This window comes from Natrix helvetica (assembly GCF_964273705.1).
Source record: "Natrix helvetica genome assembly, chromosome: 6".
Lineage (NCBI taxonomy): Eukaryota > Metazoa > Chordata > Lepidosauria > Squamata > Natricidae > Natrix > Natrix helvetica.
In genome coordinates this window covers 84265050-84286396 of record NC_138553.1, presented here as the reverse complement: position 1 = coordinate 84286396, position 21347 = coordinate 84265050, and the positions used below count along the sequence as shown (strand labels likewise).

Here is a 21347-nt window from a genome sequence, read left to right as displayed (position 1 = left end):
GTTGCCTTTCTTTTTCTTTTCTTTCTTCAGCCCCAACCGGTAGCATTGGGCCCCTGTTTTGGGGGCTTTGCATCTAAGAACTAACCAGGTTCAATCCAAGCCCAGACATGGTCAGTGCAGTGCTGCCACCTACTGGTAGCAACCAACAGAAACCTCTCTACTATGCCGTATTTCAGGCAGCCTTGAAGCTCCCTTTGCAAAGGCCATTCCCTGCACACCTGGAGGAAGAGCTTACCCCAGAGGTCTTCAAACTCTGAAGTCCACAAGCCTTAAAGTTGCCAACTTTGGGGACCTCTTTAATTGCAGCACTTTTAATTTTCAATATATTTATTTTGTTTTCTCGTAAAGAATAAAATATGAAAGAGAAAAAAACAAAAAAGGGGGGGGGGAAACCCCACCATACTTCCAGCACTGACAACAAAGAGAAAGAAAAAAGATGGATGCACGAAAAAGGAGGGGAAAAAATGATCCAAGTACCAAATAAACATTAAACATAAGAGAATCCACACCAGCTGGATACTAAAAAAACAAACATAGATAAATTCTCCTCCCCTTTCAACAGTGGGTCTACAAATAGTCCTAAGAATACTATATTAAATAAACACATATTCCAGGTGAGGGGACTTCCAGCTAATATTCAAATTTAACTGCGGTGCTTTAAGTTTGTAAAGTTATAACCTTGGTTTCAACTACCTGTTCTTCCCAAAGGCATGAAGGAAACTCCTGGTCCCAAGAAAAAAAAACCTTTTATTCATTGACTGTGAATTCTTCTCCTTCACATCCAGCAAAGTCTTTCGAGGGAGGATTTACAGTCACAGACCTTCTCTGGCTTGGAGGGCTGCCCGGCCGAGATCTTCAAAACTTGGCAAGGAGCCTCAGAGAGTCACGAACCAATGAAGCGAACAGATTGTCTCCTGCAAACTCCACTCCCCTTTCGCTCCTCTTTTATTTCCTCTGGGAGGGGCCATTCATCATCCATCTGTGGCTTTACTTCCAAGTCGACCCCTGTTCCTTAGCTGTTCTCTTCATCTGGCACCTCTGTGCATATGCACACTGGGAACAGGCCCCAGCTGTTTGTCTGCCTCACTGATGGCTGACTCTGAAGGCAGCTGATAACTCTTAGACGGCCCTGGCCCCCTCTCTGCTTCCGACACAGATCCCCCATCCGAGCCTTCCCCAGACTCCAGGACTGGCCCATCTTCCTCCCCAACCTCCTCACTGTCCGAATCTGCTGACAGCTCACACTGGCTGCTGGCTGGCCACAGCACCACTTTCCAAAATATTTGCCGACCAAAATCACCTTTTTTTCAGCCTTCAGTGTCACAGAAATAATTCTCCAGACGTAATGGGTAGGAAAGTTACTTTATAAATTAAGAAACGCAGAGCGAATGTAAATATTTGTCGGTTCTGGAGAGCCAGGTGATTAAAAACTGCCTTTGGATGAGCTTGTTCCCAGTTCCCAGAAGGCGCTTTTGTGACCTAATAATCGGAATTATTATTGCCTGTAATCCGTAATAAGTTATTTTTTAAAAATTCCTTTAAAAAGGATCAAGAGTGCTATTACGAACCTTTGTGGCGATGTTTGAGGCTCCTCTTAAGCCGGCCTTCCAGGTTTCACAAACCACAACCCAAATCGGCAGGTGATTGGGGAAAATAGAGAAAGGAAAGAGGAGGGCAGGGTGTTTCAGATTTGAACCCAGAATCAGAGTTTGTCCCAATGGGACAGGATCAAACTTTGGAACAATGTGGCTTGTTTTAAACAGGCTTCAATTTGCAAGTTACAAGTCTTGCACATTGCCAAATCTTGATTTGTTTAGGCAATCAGTGATGGCGAACCTTTTTCTTACGGCGTGCCAAAGTTGCCCACGCACCCACACCAATTCAATCCTCCCTGACCGCCTGCGCATGCAAACCCCCCCCTTCCTTCCCAGGCTCTGGAGGCTTTCCTGAAGCCTGGGGAGGGTGAAAACGGCCACCCCCAGCCCTCCAGAAGGGCAAAAAAATCAGCTGGCCAGCATGCACATATGCGCCGGAGCTTATGGCTGGTGTGCCAGAAATATGGCTCCTCATGTGCCACAAGTTTGTGCCACAAGTTTGTGCCACAAGGGGTTCAGGCGTACTTATGCACAGCTTTGGATTTTAAAAAAATGAAATTAACCCCTCTTTTTCAAGTCTCTCTGTTCCCCTGCATAAGATCACCCTCTTCTATTAATTGACATGGCTTCCCCCGGACATCGCTTCTCTAATCTAATGTGACTCCCTACAAGATTTTCTTTTTAGAGACGATTTCCTATAAAAACTATACAACAACAACAACAACAACAACAAGGTATATACAAGTTGATAGAAGCTTCAGCTGTGGGAATTGACTGCTTGGCCAGAACGTCAGACGGTGTTTTGTCACCTCTGGCAACAGGAAGATCCGTGGACTTCAACTCCCAGAACTGCATGGCTGCCTGGGGAATTCTGGGAGTTGAAGTCCAAACAGCCGAAGTTGACCCACGTTGACTTCAGCCAGTTCTCCCAAGATGCAGAGGCCAAGTTCTCGCAAAGGCTGCTGGTCTCCCGCCTTGCCTGGGTCCCCAAGAGCCGGAAGGAGGTCGCGGCCTGGTCACAAGGCGTTGTACTCCACACACTTGGAGGGGTCAGTGGAGAAGTGCTTCTGGCAAATGGTCATCAGCCTCTTCAAACCCTGCGGAGAAGGACACAAAGTGAGCCCTCTCACCAGCGGTGGGAATTCCATTAGGAACTTGAATTAGGTTATGTTCATCATGCAAATTGTGAGATTCGAAGACTTACTTTGTTAATGGAAAACCGATGGAAAAGAAATGATGAATTGTTTATTTTTTAAAGAGAAGGGAAAAGTACGTGGTTTGCACATGTTAAAAACTAGAAATTGGAAAATAGGAGAAGAAAAGCAAAATGGCTGAAATTGGAAATAAAGGAAATATAATGTAAAATGAACTGTGTTTTTTGTGGGAAGGTTAAAGGGGGGGGGGGAAACGGGCCATTTTTTGCTCATTCCCCCCCCCCATCCCCAGGAGCTCATTGCACATTGCTCAAATCTCTGCAGGCCCAGTTTTTCACAAAAACAACAGGACATGCAGAGGGTTTGAGAGGCCTACAGAGTGCAAAAACTTTTTTTTTTAATTTCCTTCTTCAAAATCTTGGTGCGTCTTGTACTCCAAAAATTACGGTAATCACCATGGTTTCGAAGCTGCGCACATGCTCACGTTTTCGGTGCTGGGCGAATCAGTTGTTACATTCCGTGACGCCCACTTCCCCTTACCCCGGAGCCCAAGGCATAGAGCGGAGGGCTCCAGAGATGCTGCCGTTCAGGTGTTTGGAAACAGTCCCTGAAAGAGACGTCCGTAATTCCCTCCCTCCCCCTTACCTGGATGTATTTCCTCTGAGTCTCGTCGTTCAAAACGTGGGCCACGTGTTTGGAGAAGATCTTCTCACGGCCGGTACGGGCATGGATGCCAACCATGGTGACGCCAATGGGCCAGGGCGCATTCCCAATAGCCATCTGGAGGTAGGCGTCGTTGGCCTGCAGAAACAGCCCACTTGGTATCATGCACAGCAAGGCAGCCATTGGCCTGGAATGGTACAGGGTCTCCTGCTTGAGCCGGGGGATGGACTAGAAGATCTCCAAGGCCCCTTCCAACTCTTGTTATTCTGTTAAGCAGCAGCAATTCCAAAGTTCTACTCTTCAGGGGGTCAATCCTAACTTCTGAAGAACTTTCTGCCCCATGTTCCAAACTTACATTTTAATCACTTGCCTCCAGAAGTGGGTGCTCCATCACTGGAGGCTTTTAAGATGACATTGGACAGCTACTTGTCTGAAATGGTAGAGGGTTTCCTAGTTGGGCAGGGGGCTGGACTAGAAGACCTCCAAGGTCCCTCCCCAACTCTGTTCTTCTGTTAAACAACAGCGGTTCCACTCTTCAGAAACAGTTGGACGACCCTAAACTCTGACGACCTTTCTCCCCCCCCCCCCGTCCCCATTCTAAACTTACATTTCCTAAATAAGCAAACAGATAAATAATATTTATATTGTTTAATTTATATTGTTTTAATGAATATTTATATTGTTTAAATATAATTAATGTATCCAAATTCTGAACCTTTCTGCACTTTAAACTTATATTTTTAAGTATTTAAGTATTAAATATTAGCAATATTTATACTGTTTAATTTATATTGTTTCATATAATTAACCAGTGAAACGGCTTGCCTCCAGATGTTGGTGGCTGTTCTACAACTGGAGATTTTTAAAAAGAGACTGGAGAATCATTTGCCTGGAATGGCCTAGGGTCTCCTGCCTGAGCAGAGGGTTGGACTAGAAGACCCCCGAGGTCCCTTCCAATATCTATTCTGGTAGTCTATTAATATAAATAATATTGCTCTGACATGTACCCTGTTTAGACTTTCAACATCTTAATCCAAAGAAGCTCCAGAGTTCAAGTATCATCTGATTTTTTTCTTTTAAATTGGACAGTACCTTCACGTATTCTCTTTGCAACATGAACTTGATAATATCTGTGATGGACTCCTTGATGTCTGCAGGGAGAGTCTAGAAAGAAAGGAAGCACAAACCCCGAGTGAAGCAAAGCAACATAAAGCATTAAGGGAGGGGTTGTTGTTGTCGTCTTTAATTTCTGATTGCCAGGAATAATCCTGCAGGCCTTACTCTTTTGCGGAGTTTTCTGAAGAGAGGCCTCAGGTACGACTCCGTCTGCTTCTGGGTGGCGCTGTTCAGCTTTCCCTGGACGCCCCGTTTCAAATAATCCTCCCTCGCATTCAGGTCCTTTGCCCAAACTCCGAGAAGAAACTGGAAGACAGCGGAATCTGGTTTAAGCTATCTTTCAACACAGACATAAGACGCTCCGAAGTATAAGGCGCTTTTGGGGAGGAAAACAAAGGGGGGGGAAATCTGCCTCTGCCTCCCAGCAATTTGCCTTTCACATTCGTTTAATAAAAGGGGTTTTGCCAGGACCAGAAATCTGCTTCGTGCTTTTTGGGGGAAGCTTCAGTCAGAACACATACAGATGTAAAATCAAGATTCTCACAGCTTATCGGCAAGGTTACAGCTTTTACGGAGGCCTTGTTTGCCTTTTTACCTTCAGGAATTTAGTGATGATATCCATATCTTTGTGGTCGTCCCCTCGACCTAAGGATTCTCCCAACGCCTGGCACAGAAAGAGAGAGAGAGAGAGAGAGAGAAAACAAATTCAGATATATTTGCAACAACAGACCATGATACCAATGTAGAAAACTGAAGAGCCTTATATTTTAGGGATGAAAGTCCAAGCAAGCAAGGATGTTCTGGGTCTGGAGAAGAGTTCTTCTATTTCTTTAAAAAGTTGGAACCTTTTTTCCAACACTTATCCAGTACGAGAGAAACAAAGAGGATTAGGGGGCTGGAGGCTAAAACACGAAGAACGGTTGCTGGAATTGGGTACGTCTAGTTTGATGAAAAGAAGGACTGGGGGAGACCTGATCGCAGTGTTACAGTATTTGAGGGACTGCCCCAAAGAAGAGAGAGTCAAACTATTCTCCAAGGCACCTGAAGGCAGGACAAGAAGCAATGGGTGGAAACTAAACAAGCAGAGAAGCAACCTAGAACTAAGAAAGAATTTCCTGATAATTAACCCACGGAATAGCTTCCTTCCACAACCTCCATCACTGGGCAGCCATTTGTCTCCTGCTCCAGCAGGGGGTTGGACTAGAAGACCTCCAAGGTCCCTTCCAAACCTCTTACTCCACATTTTATCCTTCAAAGCATCTGAAGGCAGGACAAGAAGTAACAGGTGGGAAAATCAATGAAGAGACACCCAACCTAGAACTAAGGAGAAATTTCCTGACAGGGAGAACAGTTGATGAATGGAACGGCTTCCCTTCAGAAGCTGTAAATGTTCCAACACTTTAGGCTTTTAAGAAGAGGTTGGAGAACCATTTGTCTGGAATGATCATATAGGGCTGTGATGGAGAACCTATGGCATGCGTCCCAGAAGTGGCACACAGAGCCCTCTCTGTGGGCATGTGCACCATAATCAGCTGGTCTTCGGGGGCGCTGAAGCACCAGAGAATGGCCCAAAAAACAGGCCCCTTTTAGCCTGTTTTCCTTCTGTTTTTGGCCTGCAAACAGCCTGGAAAAAGCCCTGAAAACTGCTGAAAACGGGCCAAAAGACGGCCAAAAATGCCCCCCAAACAGGCATGTGCACACTGGGCAGCTGGTCTTCAGGTTTCCGGCACTCTGGCACGCACACACACACGCACACACAGTGCCCAAAAGGTTCCCCATCAGTGATGTAGGATTTCCTGCTCAAGGACTAAAAGACCTTCCAACTCTGTTATCCTGTATTTTATTCCACCAACCTGAGAACAAATCTCTTTCCAGAGCCTATTGAGGGCCATTTTCTTATACAGGGAACAAAACGTTCCCAGAATTGAACCGTGAATAAAGCTGCGGGACGTTTCCTGCATTCCCGAAACCTGCCAAAAGTTCAGGACTCTGTTGACACGGAGGCTGCATTCAATTCTTGATTTGCGTTGCGGATGAAGAGATAACCGGAGGAGCGTAGTTGTTCCTTTGGACTTAATCCCAACCAAACAAGGCACACCTGGTCAATGCAGCAGGAACAGGAATCCCCACAATGTGTAGCTTGTGTTGCCCCGTTTTGCTTGGCGCACTGCCCCCGGGCAAAATGTCACGCCATACCTCCAGTTCTTCAATGGTTGTGTTCTCCTCGTGGACTTTGAGGTCGTTCTGTGCGTCATCCTCACCTTGTTCCTGTCCCCCTACAATCTCGTTCAGGTACTGCTGGTCGATCTTATCCAAAGCTGCTTTCAGGTCGTTCCTCAGCCCCTATGAAGCATTTAAGAATTAAAAAGTTAATGTTACATGTAATAACAGCGGCTAGAATCACATAGGCACAAAATTGGAAAAACAGAAGAATACCCACAGATGAAATGGGAATAAAGAACGAGTGCAGAGAAGAGCAACAAAGAGGATGAGGGGACTGGAGGCTAAAACGTATGAAGAACGGTTGCAGGAACTGAGAATATGTCTAGTTTAATGAAAAGAAGGACTAGGGGAGACATGATAGCAGTCTTCCAATATCTTTGCCCCAAAGAAGAGGGAGTCAAACTATTCTCCAAAGCACCTGAGGGTAGAACAAGAAGCAACGGGTGGAAACTAATCAAGGAGAGAAGCAACTTAAAACTAAGGAAGAATTTCCTGACGGTTAGAACAATGAATCAGTGGAACAGAAGTTGCCTCCAGAAGTTGTGAATGCCCCAACACTGGAAGTCTTTAAGAAGATGTTGGATAATCATTTGTCTGAAATGTTATAGGGTTTCCTGCCTAGGCAGGGGGTTGGACTAGAAGACCTCCAAGGTCCCTTCCAACTTTGTTATTCTATTCTAAATATTAAATTAACAAAAAGATCTACCAAAGTTCAGACTAGATCACCAAGCTGGTGCATCTCGGTGGTTCTTGACTTACAACAGTTTGCTTGTTTTGTTGAGTTCCTTAGAAATACAAGCAGTCCTCGACCTACGACCACAACTGAGCCCGAAATTTCTGTTGTTAAGTGAGACATTTGTCCAATGAGTTTTGCCCCATTTCACGTCCTTCCTCGGCACAGCTCAAAGTGACTACAGCATTGAAAAAAGTGATTTAATGCCGAAGAAGGACTTGAAATTGGGTGAAACTCATTGAACAAATGTCTCACTTAACGACAGAAATTTCGGGCTCAGCTGTGGTCGTAAGTCGAGGGCTGCCTGTATTTCTAAGGAACTCAACAGAGGTCTTCAGCTTCAGTCAAAATCCTGGAGCGACCCAAGATGAACAGCTTCAGTTGGCAGGATGGCATAAAACACACAACATGCACAACCGCAGTGTTCCTGCATCCCTAAAGTCCATCACAAAAATCTGATCAGAAACACAAAGTGGCTCCAGGTTTTCATGCACTACAACGCCTAAACATTCGTTGTGTCAAACCATAAGCCTCAACGTAAACACTGCTTCTCTTTTCAAGAATTTCCACGTAAATTGTAAAGCCCAAACACAGAGCGAGGGATGGAAAGGAGCCTTCAGTTTCACTTCAGCTTTTAAAACTATCTGATAACCCAGCGTAGCCCAGGTGTTAATTTATGGGGGGGGGGGGAGAATATCCAGACCAAATGTAATTTCTAATGTTGGATTTTCCCCCTTACCAGAGGGAGCCCCCCTTGTGAAGGACTGCGAAGCCATTCGCATGGCAACTCCACTGCTCTGTACAGTAGAAGCTATTTTACACCAGCACAGTAGAAGCCTTTTAACAGCACAACCGGCTGCATCTTAACAGAAACATACACCCCGAGGAGTTTTAGGGTCTTAAACACACACATACACCCAGTATTTGTTTCCAGAGACTGTTATCTATGGGCCAAGTTTGGTTGAAATTGTTTAAGGGGTTCCAGAGTTATGCTGGAACACACACAGCCATAGATAGATAGATAGATAGATAGATAGATAGATAGATAGATAGATAGATAGATAGATAGATAGATAGATAGATAGATAGATAGATAGATAGATAGATGATAGATAGATGATAGGTAGATAGATAGATAGATAGATAGATAGATAGATAGATAGATAGATAGATAGATAGATGATAGGTAGGTAGGTAGGTAGGTAGGTAGGTAGGTAGGTAGGTAGATAGATAGATGATAGAGATAGATAGATAGATAGATAGATAGATAGATAGATAGGTAGGTAGGTAGGTAGGTAGGTAGGTAGGTAGGTAGGTAGGTAGGTAGGTAGGTAGACAGACAGACAGACAGACAGACAGACAGACAGACAGACAGACAGATGATAGGTAGGTAGGTAGGTAGGTAGGTAGGTAGGTAGGTAGGTAGGTAGATGATAGAGATAGATAGATAGATAGATAGATAGATGATAGATAGATAGATAGATAGATAGATAGATAGATAGATAGATAGATAGATAGATAAAGATAGATAGATATAGATATAGATGATAGATAGATAGATAGATAGATAGATAGATAGATAGATAGATAGATAGATAGATAGATAGATAGATAGACAGACAGATGATAGGTAGGTAGGTAGGTAGGTAGGTAGGTAGGTAGGTAGGTAGATAGATGATAGAGATAGATAGATAGATAGATAGATAGATAGATAGATAGATAGATAGATAGATAGATAGATAGATAGATAGATAGATGATAGATAGATAGATGATGATAGATAGATAGATAGATAGATAGATAGATAGATAGATAGATAGATGATAGATAGATAGATGATGATAGATAGATAGATAGATAGATAGATAGATAGATAGATAGATAGATGATAGGTAGGTAGGTAGGTAGGTAGGTAGATGATAGAGATAGATAGATAGATAGATAGATAGATAGATAGATAGATAGATAGATAGATAGATAGATAGATAGATAGATAGATAGATAAAGATAGATAGATATAGATATAGATGATAGATAGATAGATAGATAGATAGATAGATAGATAGATAGATAGATAGATAGATAGATAGATAGACAGACAGATGATAGGTAGGTAGGTAGGTAGGTAGGTAGGTAGGTAGATAGATGATAGAGATAGATAGATAGATAGATAGATAGATAGATAGATAGATAGATAGATAGATAGATAGATAGATAGATAGATAGATAGATGATAGGTAGGTAGGTAGGTAGGTAGATGATAGAGATAGATAGATAGATAGATAGATAGATAGATAGATAGATAGATAGATAGATAGATAGATAGATAGATAGATAGATAGATAGATAAAGATAGATAGATATAGATATAGATGATAGATAGATAGATAGATAGATAGATAGATAGATAGATAGATAGATAGATAGATAGACAGACAGACAGATGATAGGTAGGTAGGTAGGTAGGTAGGTAGGTAGGTAGATAGATGATAGAGATAGATAGATAGATAGATAGATAGATAGATAGATAGATAGATAGATAGATAGATAGATAGATAGATAGATAGATAGATAGATAGATAGATAGATGATAGATAGATAGATGATGATAGATAGATAGATAGATAGATAGATAGATAGATAGATAGATAGATAGATAGATAGATGATAGATAGATAGATGATGATAGATAGATAGATAGATAGATAGATAGATAGATAGATAGATAGATAGATGATAGATAGATAGATGATGATAGATAGATAGATAGATAGATAGATAGATAGATAGATAGATAGATAGATAGATAGATAGATAGATAGATAGATAAAGATAGATAGATAACCAACATACTGATGGCTATGTGTACAGTCCAAATTGAATGTCTGTTAACTCAGATCCTAAGACTTTCTACCAACCAATTCATAAGCAGAGAAAAAGTGTTCTGTGTTTCACCAGGGAAGCAAAAATCTATTATGAATCAAGTACTGTTTTGGTAATCTACTGACAGATCCTTTAAAGCTATGGAGAGAAGTAACAAGCGGTTGCTGATAAGGCTCCTGTATCAATCATTTCAGCATTTCATCTCCCTTACCTTGTTCACTTCCGGGGCCAGAATTTCTATTTTTCGCAACCGCTGAAAGGCGTCATAATCTGTTTCCCCAAAGAGTCTGATGGGCTCCCCTCTTTCTCTCAGTCCCCGGATGACCTGAAAACAGTCAGCAAAAGGCTCCGATACATCAGCTGGAAAACACCGATCTGTAAATTTCTGCAAGGAAGGTGGCTCCATCCAGGTGAGGGCTCCATGTGGAGCAACGCCAAAGGCTTTGGAGAAACGTCACAATTGGGGGATTTCACTCAGAAGAGTTTTCACCTCAAACACAGGTGGGTGAGAGGGAGAGAGAGATGATAGATAGGCAAGTAGGGGCAAGTAGTCGGGGGGGGGGGTTGTGTATATACATACATACACAGAGAGAGAGAGAGAAACAGAGAGATGGATGACAAAAATAGACATATTGGATGATGATGAAGATAAACAGGTAGGTACTAGGTAGGTAGATGATAGATAAGAGAGGTTAGATGATGGATGGATGGACAGATAGATACATTCATACATAGATATAGATATAAAGATATAGATAGGGAGGGAGAGAGATTTAGATAGATAGATAGATAGATAGATAGATAGATAGATAGATAGATAGATAGATAGATAGATAGATAGATAGGTAGGTAGGTAGATAGATAGGATAGACAGACATGAGAGAGAGAGAGATAATGTAGAAGGATGGATGGATGGATGGATGGATGGATGGCACAGGATAGATATAGAGAGAGATGGATGACAGAATAGATATACCGTATACAGATGAGATGGTGATGATGATGAAGATAGGCAGGTATGTACTAGGAAGGTAGATGAGAGATGAGAGAGGGAGGTTAGACAATAGACACAGAGAGATACAGAGACAGAGAGAAGCTTCATGTGGCATTTCCAACCTCACCTCGGGGGCATCCAAGCAATCTTAGTAAGATGCAATTGGGGGCAGTGCCAGCCTCCAGCTTCACCTCCCTCCTGGCCCAGAGAAGCCTTGTCCCAATGTGTCCACTGGACCACAAGATCAGCAACTTGTGGTGCTCTCAAAACTCTCCGTCCCCTTTGAGAGCGGAAGGATGGGCCGGACCAGAGTCTCGAGGGTGGTGAGTGGCACGTACCAACTACGACGTGATGCTGGCTAAATAATCTGAACCCATACAAGTCGCTTGGCTTTACCTCCTGCCTGGAAAGAGTCATGGGCAGCTTCTCCTCTGCCAGCTCCAACTCCAGCACCGGATTTGAAGACCCTTGGTTGTCATTCTTTTCGGCCTCATCGCTGACCTAAATAGTGTTGAGGAGCACAATATAAACCACGGCTTTCAATATGAACACACAACACAGGTTTCCTGCGCCTAACAATCTATAGCCGGGAAGAGAGGCACAATTTCCTCTAGAACGGCCAATAAAATGATTTAGTTAGCACTTCCGTTGTTTTTAGGATTGCACCTTTGCTCCAGGCTACCTGAGTCAGGTACAACAACTGGCACAAACCCCATCCAGCTAGAAGGCAACGTATCTGGACCAACTGTTTTGACCAAGGCTTCCCAAGAGCCTGAAGCAAACTCCTGGTCCCAACAAAAAACCCTTTTCATTAATTGACTATGAATTCTGCTCCTTCACGTCCAGCAAAGTCTTTCAAGGGAGGATTTATGGTCACAGACCTCATCTGGCTTGGAGAGCTGCCAGGCAGAGATCTGCAAAACTTGGCAAGGAGCCTCAGAGTCACGAACCAATTAAGCGAACTAACTGCCTCCTGCAAACTCCACTCCCCTGAAGCTCCTCTTTTATTTCCTCGGGGAGGGGCCATTCATCCTCCACCTGTGGCCTTACTCCCAAGTCGACCCCTGTTCTTTAGCTCTTCCCTTCATCTGGCAACTCTGCACATGCGCACACTGGGAACAGGCTCCAGCTGTTCTTCTGCCCCACTGATGTCTGACTCCGAAGGCAGCTGATAACTGTCGGTCGCACCTGGCCCCCTCTCTGCCTCCGACACAGAGTCCTCATCAGAGCCTTCCCCAGACTCCAGGACTGGCCCAGGTTCCTCCCCAACCTCCTCACTGTCTGAATCTGCTGCCAGATATGCTGGTGGGCCACAACACCAACGTCACAAAGAATGTGGACTATCAAACAAAGTTAAAAGTAAATATTTTTTGAGAGGGAACAAATTAAGACTTTGAAGTTAAACCTTGCTAATTCAAAAAATAACAACAATCGACGATTTAATTAAAGGAGGAAGAGAACATAGGAATGCAAGCAGAGGAGGGAAAGCAGAGCCTAAAATTGGAGACCATTTCTGTTGCTTTTACAAAAATTAAAGTACAGGTAGTCCTCGACTTACGACCACAACTGAGCCCAAAATTGCTGTCGCTAAGCGATACCTTTGTTAAGTGAGTTTAAGTGCCCCATTTTACAATCGTTCTTGCCACAGTTGTTAAGTGAATCACACCGATTGTTAAGCTAGTAACGCGGCTGTTAAGTGAATCTGGCTACCCCCTTGATTCGGCTTGCCGGAAGGTCGCATAAAGCGGATCGCGTGACCCCGGGACACGACAATGGTCATAAATACGAGTCAGTTGCCAAGCAGCTGAATTTTGATTACGTGACCCTGGGGTGCAACAGTCGTAAGAGTGAAAAATGATCGTAAGTCACTTCTTTCAGTGCCATCGTAACTTTGAACGTTCACTTAATGAACCGTTGTTAAGTCGAGGACTATCTGTATGCCACCAAGACAGAAATACTGCTGGGGGCAAATAATACAACACCGACCCTTCCCAACTCCAAACCACTGGAGAAAATATGGAGCGTGTGTTGATGTCTTAGGCCAGTGATGGCAAACCTTTTCAGCACCAAATGCCCAAACTGGAACGTGCATGTGCCTGCTTGCACACGTGTGCTGGAGTGCCAGAAACCCAAAGACCAGCGGTGCGCACATGCCTGCATTTTGGGCTGTTTTCAGGCCCTTTTGGGGGCAAAAAACAGCCGAGAAACGGCCATATTGTTTGGCTGTTTTTCGGGCTGTTTTCAGGCTGTGTTTTGGGCCGTTTTCCAGCACTCCAACACCCGCAGAGACCAGCTGGCTGTCGCACATGTGCCTGCCAGAAACCAGAGGAGCAGCTGGCGACAGCGCTTGTGCCACAGCGAAGGCTCTGGCTGCCACCTCTGACACGTGTGCCATAGTTTTTCCATCACGGTGTTAGGCTAACCCACAACTGGTACTACAATGACCCCAAGTCCTATGCTACCAAGTGACCCCAAGCCCATTCAAAGAAACTTCCAAAAGGCAATGACATCTTCAGATATGTAACAAGGCCACATGTTGTGTTAGGATGTCGCAAATATAACAGGTTCATCCATGGAACGGGAAGGCGGCTATGAAAACAGTGGAATTAAGCCCAAGATGGAAAGCAAAGTTGCAAAATCCTTCCGTCGCCTGGAGCTCCCTGCAAGCAATGGGGGTTCACACAAACACAACATGTGTGGTTCCACTACTTTTTGTTGTGTAAGCCAGTCAAGACATTGATCAGCTAAGGCAGTGTAAGCAAAGCAAAAGCATCTACGATGGTATAACATGATCAGGCCCTTGTGCACGGGTAACAAAGGTATGTACAGGTGAGGAACTCTGCGTCATTCAGGTGAGCTGCAACACCTCAAAAAAAAATGCTTCCTTAGAACTTTCTCACAGGAAATTTGATTTTGTCCACACTGCTGGCTATCTGGCCTCACTTTTTTTCCCCAAACTGAACTCCAAGAACTAAACGGTGATCAATTATTTAACCGTATTGTAATACTAGAGATTCATTTGTACTAAGACCAGATCTTTCCCATTAGCATTTTTTCTGTTCCTAAATATAAAAAAACAGCATCCATCTTTTCAACTCTTATCTCATTCCCTCAGAAGAAAAAGTATCCCTTCCTGAATCAATCAATCAATCAATCAATCAATCAACCTATCTACCAACCAACCAACCATTTACAGTATCTGTCTGTCTATTTACAATATCTGTGTCTCTCTGTCAGTCTATCTATTTACAGTATCTATCTGTCTGTCTATCTATGGTATCTGTGTCTGTCTATCTATCTATCTATCTATCTATCTATCTATCTATCTATCATCTATCTATCATCTATCTATCTATCTATCTATCTATCTATCTATCTATCTAAGGCATCTATCCACCTACCTACCCACCTATCTATCTATCATATCTGTCTTTCTGTCTATCCATCCATCCATCCACCTATATCTCTATATGCTTTTCACACTTAACCAGCCCTCAGAGAGGGACTCAGAACAAGGTACAATTCAAATCAATAAAAAAGCCTTAAAAACAGAATAAAATAAGTGTTTCCTAAAATCTGAAATACATAACTGTCCCAGATCAGTTTTGGTTGCCGCTAAGTGAACAGTTAAATTGCCTCAGATTCCACTGGATCCCTTGTTGGTCAGGATAACGGCAGAATGCCTTCTCTCCATGTCTCTTCTACTTCGTGAGAAATGAACCGGTCAATTTCTCTTCCTTCCATCCATAAAGCAGAATGCTAAACTAATCCACCCACATCGCTTTTGTTTAGATTGAGGTAAGAAGGAAAGAAACACCCTCTTTTAGATGATCTGTTTTGAAGTATCCTATATTATTACTATTTTTCCCTAGCCAATCAAACACCAGCTTTTACAGCCCCAAAAGTGCTTTTTCCAAAAGTGCTTTTTCCTTTGAAAAAGTTTCATTTTTCATTCAATCATTGAACTGAATAATTTTTCAAAGAGGGAAAAAATCAAGGAAGTCCAGTTGCCTTTCAGAAAACACACCTTTGGGACAACCACAACCTGGAGACGGAGAATCTAAATAAACACAAGCTCTTTATTCCTTTGTAAAATTGTATCTTTTCGAGGCATGAAAATACCGATCGATACGAGATGCACTTGCTGAGTTCTGGAGGGTTTGACAGGCAAAATAAATCAAGCCAGCAATTTAACAGCTTCTGATCTTGGCTCAAGAGGATTAAATCAGGTCCACCCTGCATGCCTGGTGGGCACAACGTAAAGAAAATAAGAGCATCTCCATTCTCAAGCAGCCTCATGCCCTGGGCACAGGAAGCCAAAGTAAAAATAAAAAACTCAAAATAGCTGCATATTCATGCATGGCACTTCCTGCATTGCAAACTTAGCTCGGGAATTCATACCTCTCTCGGTGGCGTCTCCCTTACTGGCTAAAGTGCAGAAGTGACAGAATGAGAGAAATAACTGGGATTAATATATTTTAATACAGGGTCAAAGAGAAACTGCATAACTAGGGGGCGTGACTGACTTGAATAGCAAGCCAATACCTTATATCCACATCTTTTGAAATATGCCTCTTCGTCCTTCTTCGCCAACTCACTGCGCTTGAAATATTTCTTATTTCCCTGAAAGAGAGAAACGATCTCGTGTTAAGCAAACGCTTCCATTTTTTACTTCTTCTTTTTTAAACAATGCATGTTTAGATGTAAGAGTGATAAACAACCCTTTCCCAACTCTGCAATACATGTAAAGTGAGCTGTAACATTTTAAATGTTCATATTCAATCATCCTTATCCCAAAATATATTTGAATATGAGATACTCTATTAGGAACCGGTTTGTTGAAACAAAGTAATTTTATAGGTGTTGCAGTGTAAAACGTGGTGAAGGATAGATTCCAATCTGCTCCTGGCATAAACACGTGAGGGCTGTTTCAAACAGGAATGACACGTTTTCAAACAACACTCATTCCTGGGTGGGTTTTTGGAGCTATCTGATCTTGGTTGTAGTCTCATAGACATTTCATGACCCAACTAGGTAACATTAATCCGGATTTCCTTCCCCAAAGGCCCTCCCAAGGCGACCTCCAATAACAACCACCCTACAAGGTAGGACAGGCTCCATGCACCCCCAAAAAACCAGGAGAGTTTTTTTTTAAAGCCCTTTAATGGCATCTCTCGCTCTAAACAACCCGAATTTCTTCCTCCTAAGGCGGTCTCTCCTAAGAACGACAACCCTGCGAGGTAGGCCCATCCCCCTCACCGCCAGCAGCTCCTTCTCCTCCACCAGCTTTCGCTTCCGCTCCACCTCCGCCTTGAGAAGGTCCATCTAGTCTTCTCCGCGGGTGAAAAATAAGCAGGCCAAGGCCGCTTCCCGGTCTGACCGGAAGTCTCGTCGCCGAAAAATACCGTCATTTCCGCACAGGAGAGCCGGAACGCGCCGTTTCGGGACATAGAGGTTAAAAATGTGTAGAGGCGCCGCCGCGTTCCACGAGGAACGACTTCCGGGTTCCTTTTAACCCGCACCCTTTGTTTGCCGGAAGGAAAGAAAGGCGGAACTGTCGCGATCCTCCGACTGAGTGAAGAAATGCGCCGCGTTTGGATCGCAACTGGATATTTTTGAAATATTTTTTAAAAAGCTTTGCTAAGGGTTATCCTCAAAGGATTTGGGGCAGAGGAAAGTGGGAAATATCCCATCAATCTGAATAGAGCTGGAAGGGATCCCTTAGAGGTCTTCTAGTCGGACCCCCTGCTCAAGCAGGAGACTCCACTCAGGTCGTCCTCGACTTACAACATGTCATTGAGTGACAGCTTGAAGTTACAATGGCACTGGGGGGGAAAGTGACTTTTGACCGTGTTTCACACTTACGACCACTGCAGCATCCCCATTATTTGGATGCTTGGCCACTGACTCGTATTTATGATGGTCGCTGTGTCCCTGAGTCACATGGTCTCCTTTTGGGACTTTGACAAACAAAGTCAATGCTGAAGCCAGATTCACTTAACAACAGGGCGACTCGCTGAACATCTACAGAAATTCACTAAACGAATGTGGCAAGAAAGGTCGTAAAAAGGGGCAAAACTCACTTAACAGCAAGATGCAGACAAACCTCCAAGTGGCCTCAACAACCCTCTCAAAATGATGCAAATGACCAGCTGTCTGCAAGGAATATAAATCCTTCCATTCCTCCCACCATCCAGTCAGAACTGAAGAAGCTTCTTGGATGAGAAACAAAACGTCTTCAAAGAAAAACCAGAAAATCTTGGGTAAAAAGCACCTTTGGGGTCACTTAACTACTGTCTCACTTAGCAACAGAAATTTTGGGCTCAATTGTGGTCGTAAGTCAAGGACTAGCGGTATTCTGCTTGGGTTGCAAAGGACTTTGGCATATTTTACGTCACATTCAAATATGATCACAATCTCAGTTTTGCTGCCCTATTGTGCTTTCTTAGAGAAATCCAACAATGCAGACACAAGACTTGATTGCATTGTCGCAAATGCTGTTGAGCACAACAGGATGGGAGCCGCATAAATATTGCACATTTGTCTTTAAAAGCTCCAAAATGATTGACTCCCATCTGGAAACCAAGTCAAGGCAAAGATCTCCAACCCATCCTTAAGATCTTAGCATAACTCAGGGGACAGCTCAGATTGGTAAATAAATTCTGCATGTATTTATTTTTAAAATTTGCATGTCTCTCCCGTAAATCAATCCAAAGCAGGTTTTATTCCAGTTGCTTTGTCCAGCTACGAAAATTTGGATGACCCCTAGGTGGTAGCGGGGAGTTTTGCATTTTCTCCATCGCTTTGCTGCCCTCTGGTGGCCCCTTTAATTTCTGTAATCTTAACTTTTGCTATCTTCATAGTCAAGTCCATGAAATTTTGGGATATTTGGAACAAAAAAAAATCACTCTACAGTTTACTTGCAAAAATAATCAGAAGGAAATTAAGATTAAGATTCCTCTTTCTTATATATATTTGTACATTTTCTTCCTCTTCTTGTGATTGAGAGAGAGTGACTGGCCCCAAACTACTCAGTTGATTTTCATAGCTAAGCCTCATTTCACAGATCTCTCTGCTCCTGGCCTTGAACACCACACCATCCTGGATCTCACTTGCCTGCCTTTACTGTGCATAAATACTTCGATTGCAGAATACACTTTGCACGTGCCCAGAGTTCCACCCCCACCATATTCAACAAATTCCTGTCAATCCATGAGCTTCATCCCTGGAGGCTTTCAAGAAGAGACTGGACTGCCATCTGTCAGAAATGGTGTAGGTCTCCTGCTTGGGCCCTGGGGGTTAGTCTAGATGACCTACAAGGTCCCTTCCCACTCTGTTAATCTGTTAAAGTATCTGATCTGCAGGGCCAGTTGTAATGAGGCATGTTTTTCTACATTGGCAATTCTGGGAATTGAAGTCCATTGTCTTAAAATTACCAAGGTGGGAGAACACTGAGTTAAGATATGTGTGCACAGTTATATTAAGCTTATTGGCATGTTATTTCTTGGTGTTGTTATTTTAGCAATTGCATCTATTTTAATCTGGACAGTGCCCCTAAGCCATGGGAAGTTGGCCAATCTTATAAATTATAAAAAAAATTTTTTACAAAAATGCTTTTTTCTTGCTGTACCCATTAGATTTGAATAGGGTCAGCAATTAAACCTTGTAAACAAAAATGAGACTTCCCTTTCCAAAAAGCAGATAGTCATTTTAAAAAGTTCTTTTTTCCTTCAAAAGCTTTTACAAATCACCCAAAATAGGATACGGTTGTTATGTTCATTTCAGGAAAAATGCATTTAAAACACCACAAGAAAGTATAGGTTTTCAAAAAGAAAAAAGCAGTCGGTCATTTTAAAATGTTCTGCTTTTATTTGCTTCCAAAGAAGCCCATGCTTTGCTTGATATATTCATTTTAGGGACTGTATTTATGCCAAAAATCTATTTTAAAACAAACTGAGGCAATGGCCAAGATTTACCCAGAAGGTATATAGTACAGACACAAAAGTCTGTTAATGGCTTAATTTTAAGATTAGAAAGATTTGGGTTTCTTAGGGCTAATGATGTAATATCTGGTACTGAAGAATGCTTTTGTTGTTTATTTTTTTTAATTTGTTTAGTTTGGTAATACAAACTATGGAAGAACCCATGATAAATAGCTAGATAATAGAAGACAGGTGACAGACAGACAGACAAACAATGATAGAGGTAGGTAGGTAGGTAGGTAGGTAGGTAGGTAGGTAGGTAGGTAGGTAGGTTGGTTGTGGAGTAGATGGGGTCCTTGGTGTTCTCTGAGCTTGGTGGTTTTCTTGCAGACGTTTCATGACCCAACTAGGTAACATCATCAGGGCTAAACTAGCACTGATGATGTTCCCTAAATGTTTCCCATGAAACATCTGCAAGAAAACCACCAAGCTCAGAGAACACCAAGGACCCCATCTTCTCCACATCCTCCCTTCTAGCACTGATGATGTTCCCTATTTGGGTAATGAAACGTCTGGAAGGAAATCACCAAGCTCAGAGAACACCAAGGACCCCATCTTCTCCACATCCTCCCTTCTAGCACTGATGATGTTCCCTATTTGGGTAATGAAACGTCTGGAAGGAAATCACCAAGCTCAGAGAGCACCAAGGACTCCTTCATTTCAACCCTGAGTTATAAATATTTTCCTTTATCAGTGATAGATAGATAGATAGATAGATAGATAGATAGATAGGGATGGATGGATGGATGGATGGATGGATGGATGGATGGAGAGGATAGGATAGGATAGGATAGGACAGGACAGGACAGATAGATAGATAAATTGATTGATTGATAGATAGATGATGAATGGATGGACAGAATAGATAGATAGATAGATAGATAGATAGATAGATAGATAGATGATAGATAGATAAAAAAATAAAATGAAAGTTGATTTTTTTTTCTTTTGCCAGGTTCATTTTTCTCCCCATGGAAGACGGAAGGCGGCCGTCTGCTTTTGAGCTTCAGAGCCCTGTTGCTTTGCTCATAACGTATAGGTATAAAAAGTTACTTGATCTCATTCTCCTTCGTCCCCTAGGAAGGCCAATTGTCATGAGAAATGAAGGCTGGCCTGTTTTAGGAGGGGTGCGGATGGGGCAATAAAATTATGGTCTGGAAAGAGTGAGCAAACTTGCAGCAACCACACAAGAGAAAAGAAGAAGAATACATTGGAGTTATAAGGCAAGAACACAACATCTGGCTCCTGCTACAGTGAGGAATTCAAGTCCCCGTAGGTCATTACTAATTTAGTTGACTTTGATGTATTATTGCTTTTGATCTTTCGAATCTGATTGTGTTGAAGGCAATTATGCTCATTAACCAATTTAATTGTAGCGGCTGCTCTAATGTATTCTAATTTTTTTTTATTTTTGGCCCTGTTTTCCGTGAAAATGCTATCTCTGAAAAATGAAATCTTTCCTTGCCATTGGTTCCTACTAGATTTAAAACAACGTACAACTGTGTTTAAAGCATGATGAAATATTTGAATACCTTTTTCATGTGAATAACTTCATTATCTATCAAGTTTCCAGCATGCCCCCTTTCATTCTGGATTTGTAAAATGCCTTTGTAGAAAACAAATGGTTTAGCAAGGCATAAGATGACAAGCGAGGCCTTTTTTTCCTTTTATCTTTCAAACTGTGAGATCGTTCCTTTTTATTTTTTCAAATGTGGAAAACAGGCAGTTATTCCATTTCTTCAGAGAAATGTTGATCAGAGAAGGGATTAAAAAATCCGGCTACTTTTATCTGTTAAATCAACTGACTCAGATGTTGACAGTGTAACTGATGACACAGAGATCAATGCATTAGTTTTGATTAATATAAGCTACATTGTCTCCTTCAATTTCCTTTCTCCCATTTTATGTGTATTGCTTGTATGTTGTGTTTTTACAAGATCTCTCTCTCCTCTCTCTTTCTGTTTTTCTCTCTGTTTCTCTTTCTCTTTTTGTCTCTCTCTGTCT

General features: G+C 42.5%; 1 protein-coding gene across 1 annotated transcript; it reads right to left on the bottom strand.

Annotated features, from left to right (window-relative positions):
- Positions 1 to 727: 727 nt before the first annotated feature.
- PRPF18 (pre-mRNA processing factor 18) lies at positions 728 to 16754 on the bottom strand. The gene is made up of 10 exons (XM_081957369.1): positions 16621 to 16754; positions 15907 to 15984; positions 11758 to 11862; positions 10579 to 10692; positions 6725 to 6871; positions 5124 to 5192; positions 4694 to 4834; positions 4505 to 4576; positions 3395 to 3550; positions 728 to 2692 (listed from the first exon to the last, which is right to left on the bottom strand). The coding sequence occupies exons 1-10, from the start codon at positions 16684 to 16686 to the stop codon at positions 2612 to 2614; spliced, it is 1029 nt and encodes a 342-aa protein (XP_081813495.1). The 5' UTR covers positions 16687 to 16754; the 3' UTR covers positions 728 to 2611.
- Between the last annotated feature and the right edge of the window lie 4593 nt (positions 16755 to 21347).

Coding starts and splice junctions, on each gene's coding strand:
- PRPF18 (XM_081957369.1), bottom strand. CDS start 16,686: ATGGACCTTCTCAAGGCGGAGGTGGAGCGGAAGCGAAAGCTGGTGGAG. Junction 10,693..11,757: donor TGACTCTTTCCAGGCAGGAG/GTAAAGCCAAGC, acceptor GACTGTTTTCAG/GTCATCCGGGGACTGAGAGA. Junction 4,577..4,693: donor TCAGAAAACTCCGCAAAAGA/GTAAGGCCTGCA, acceptor CTTTCTTTCTAG/ACTCTCCCTGCAGACATCAA.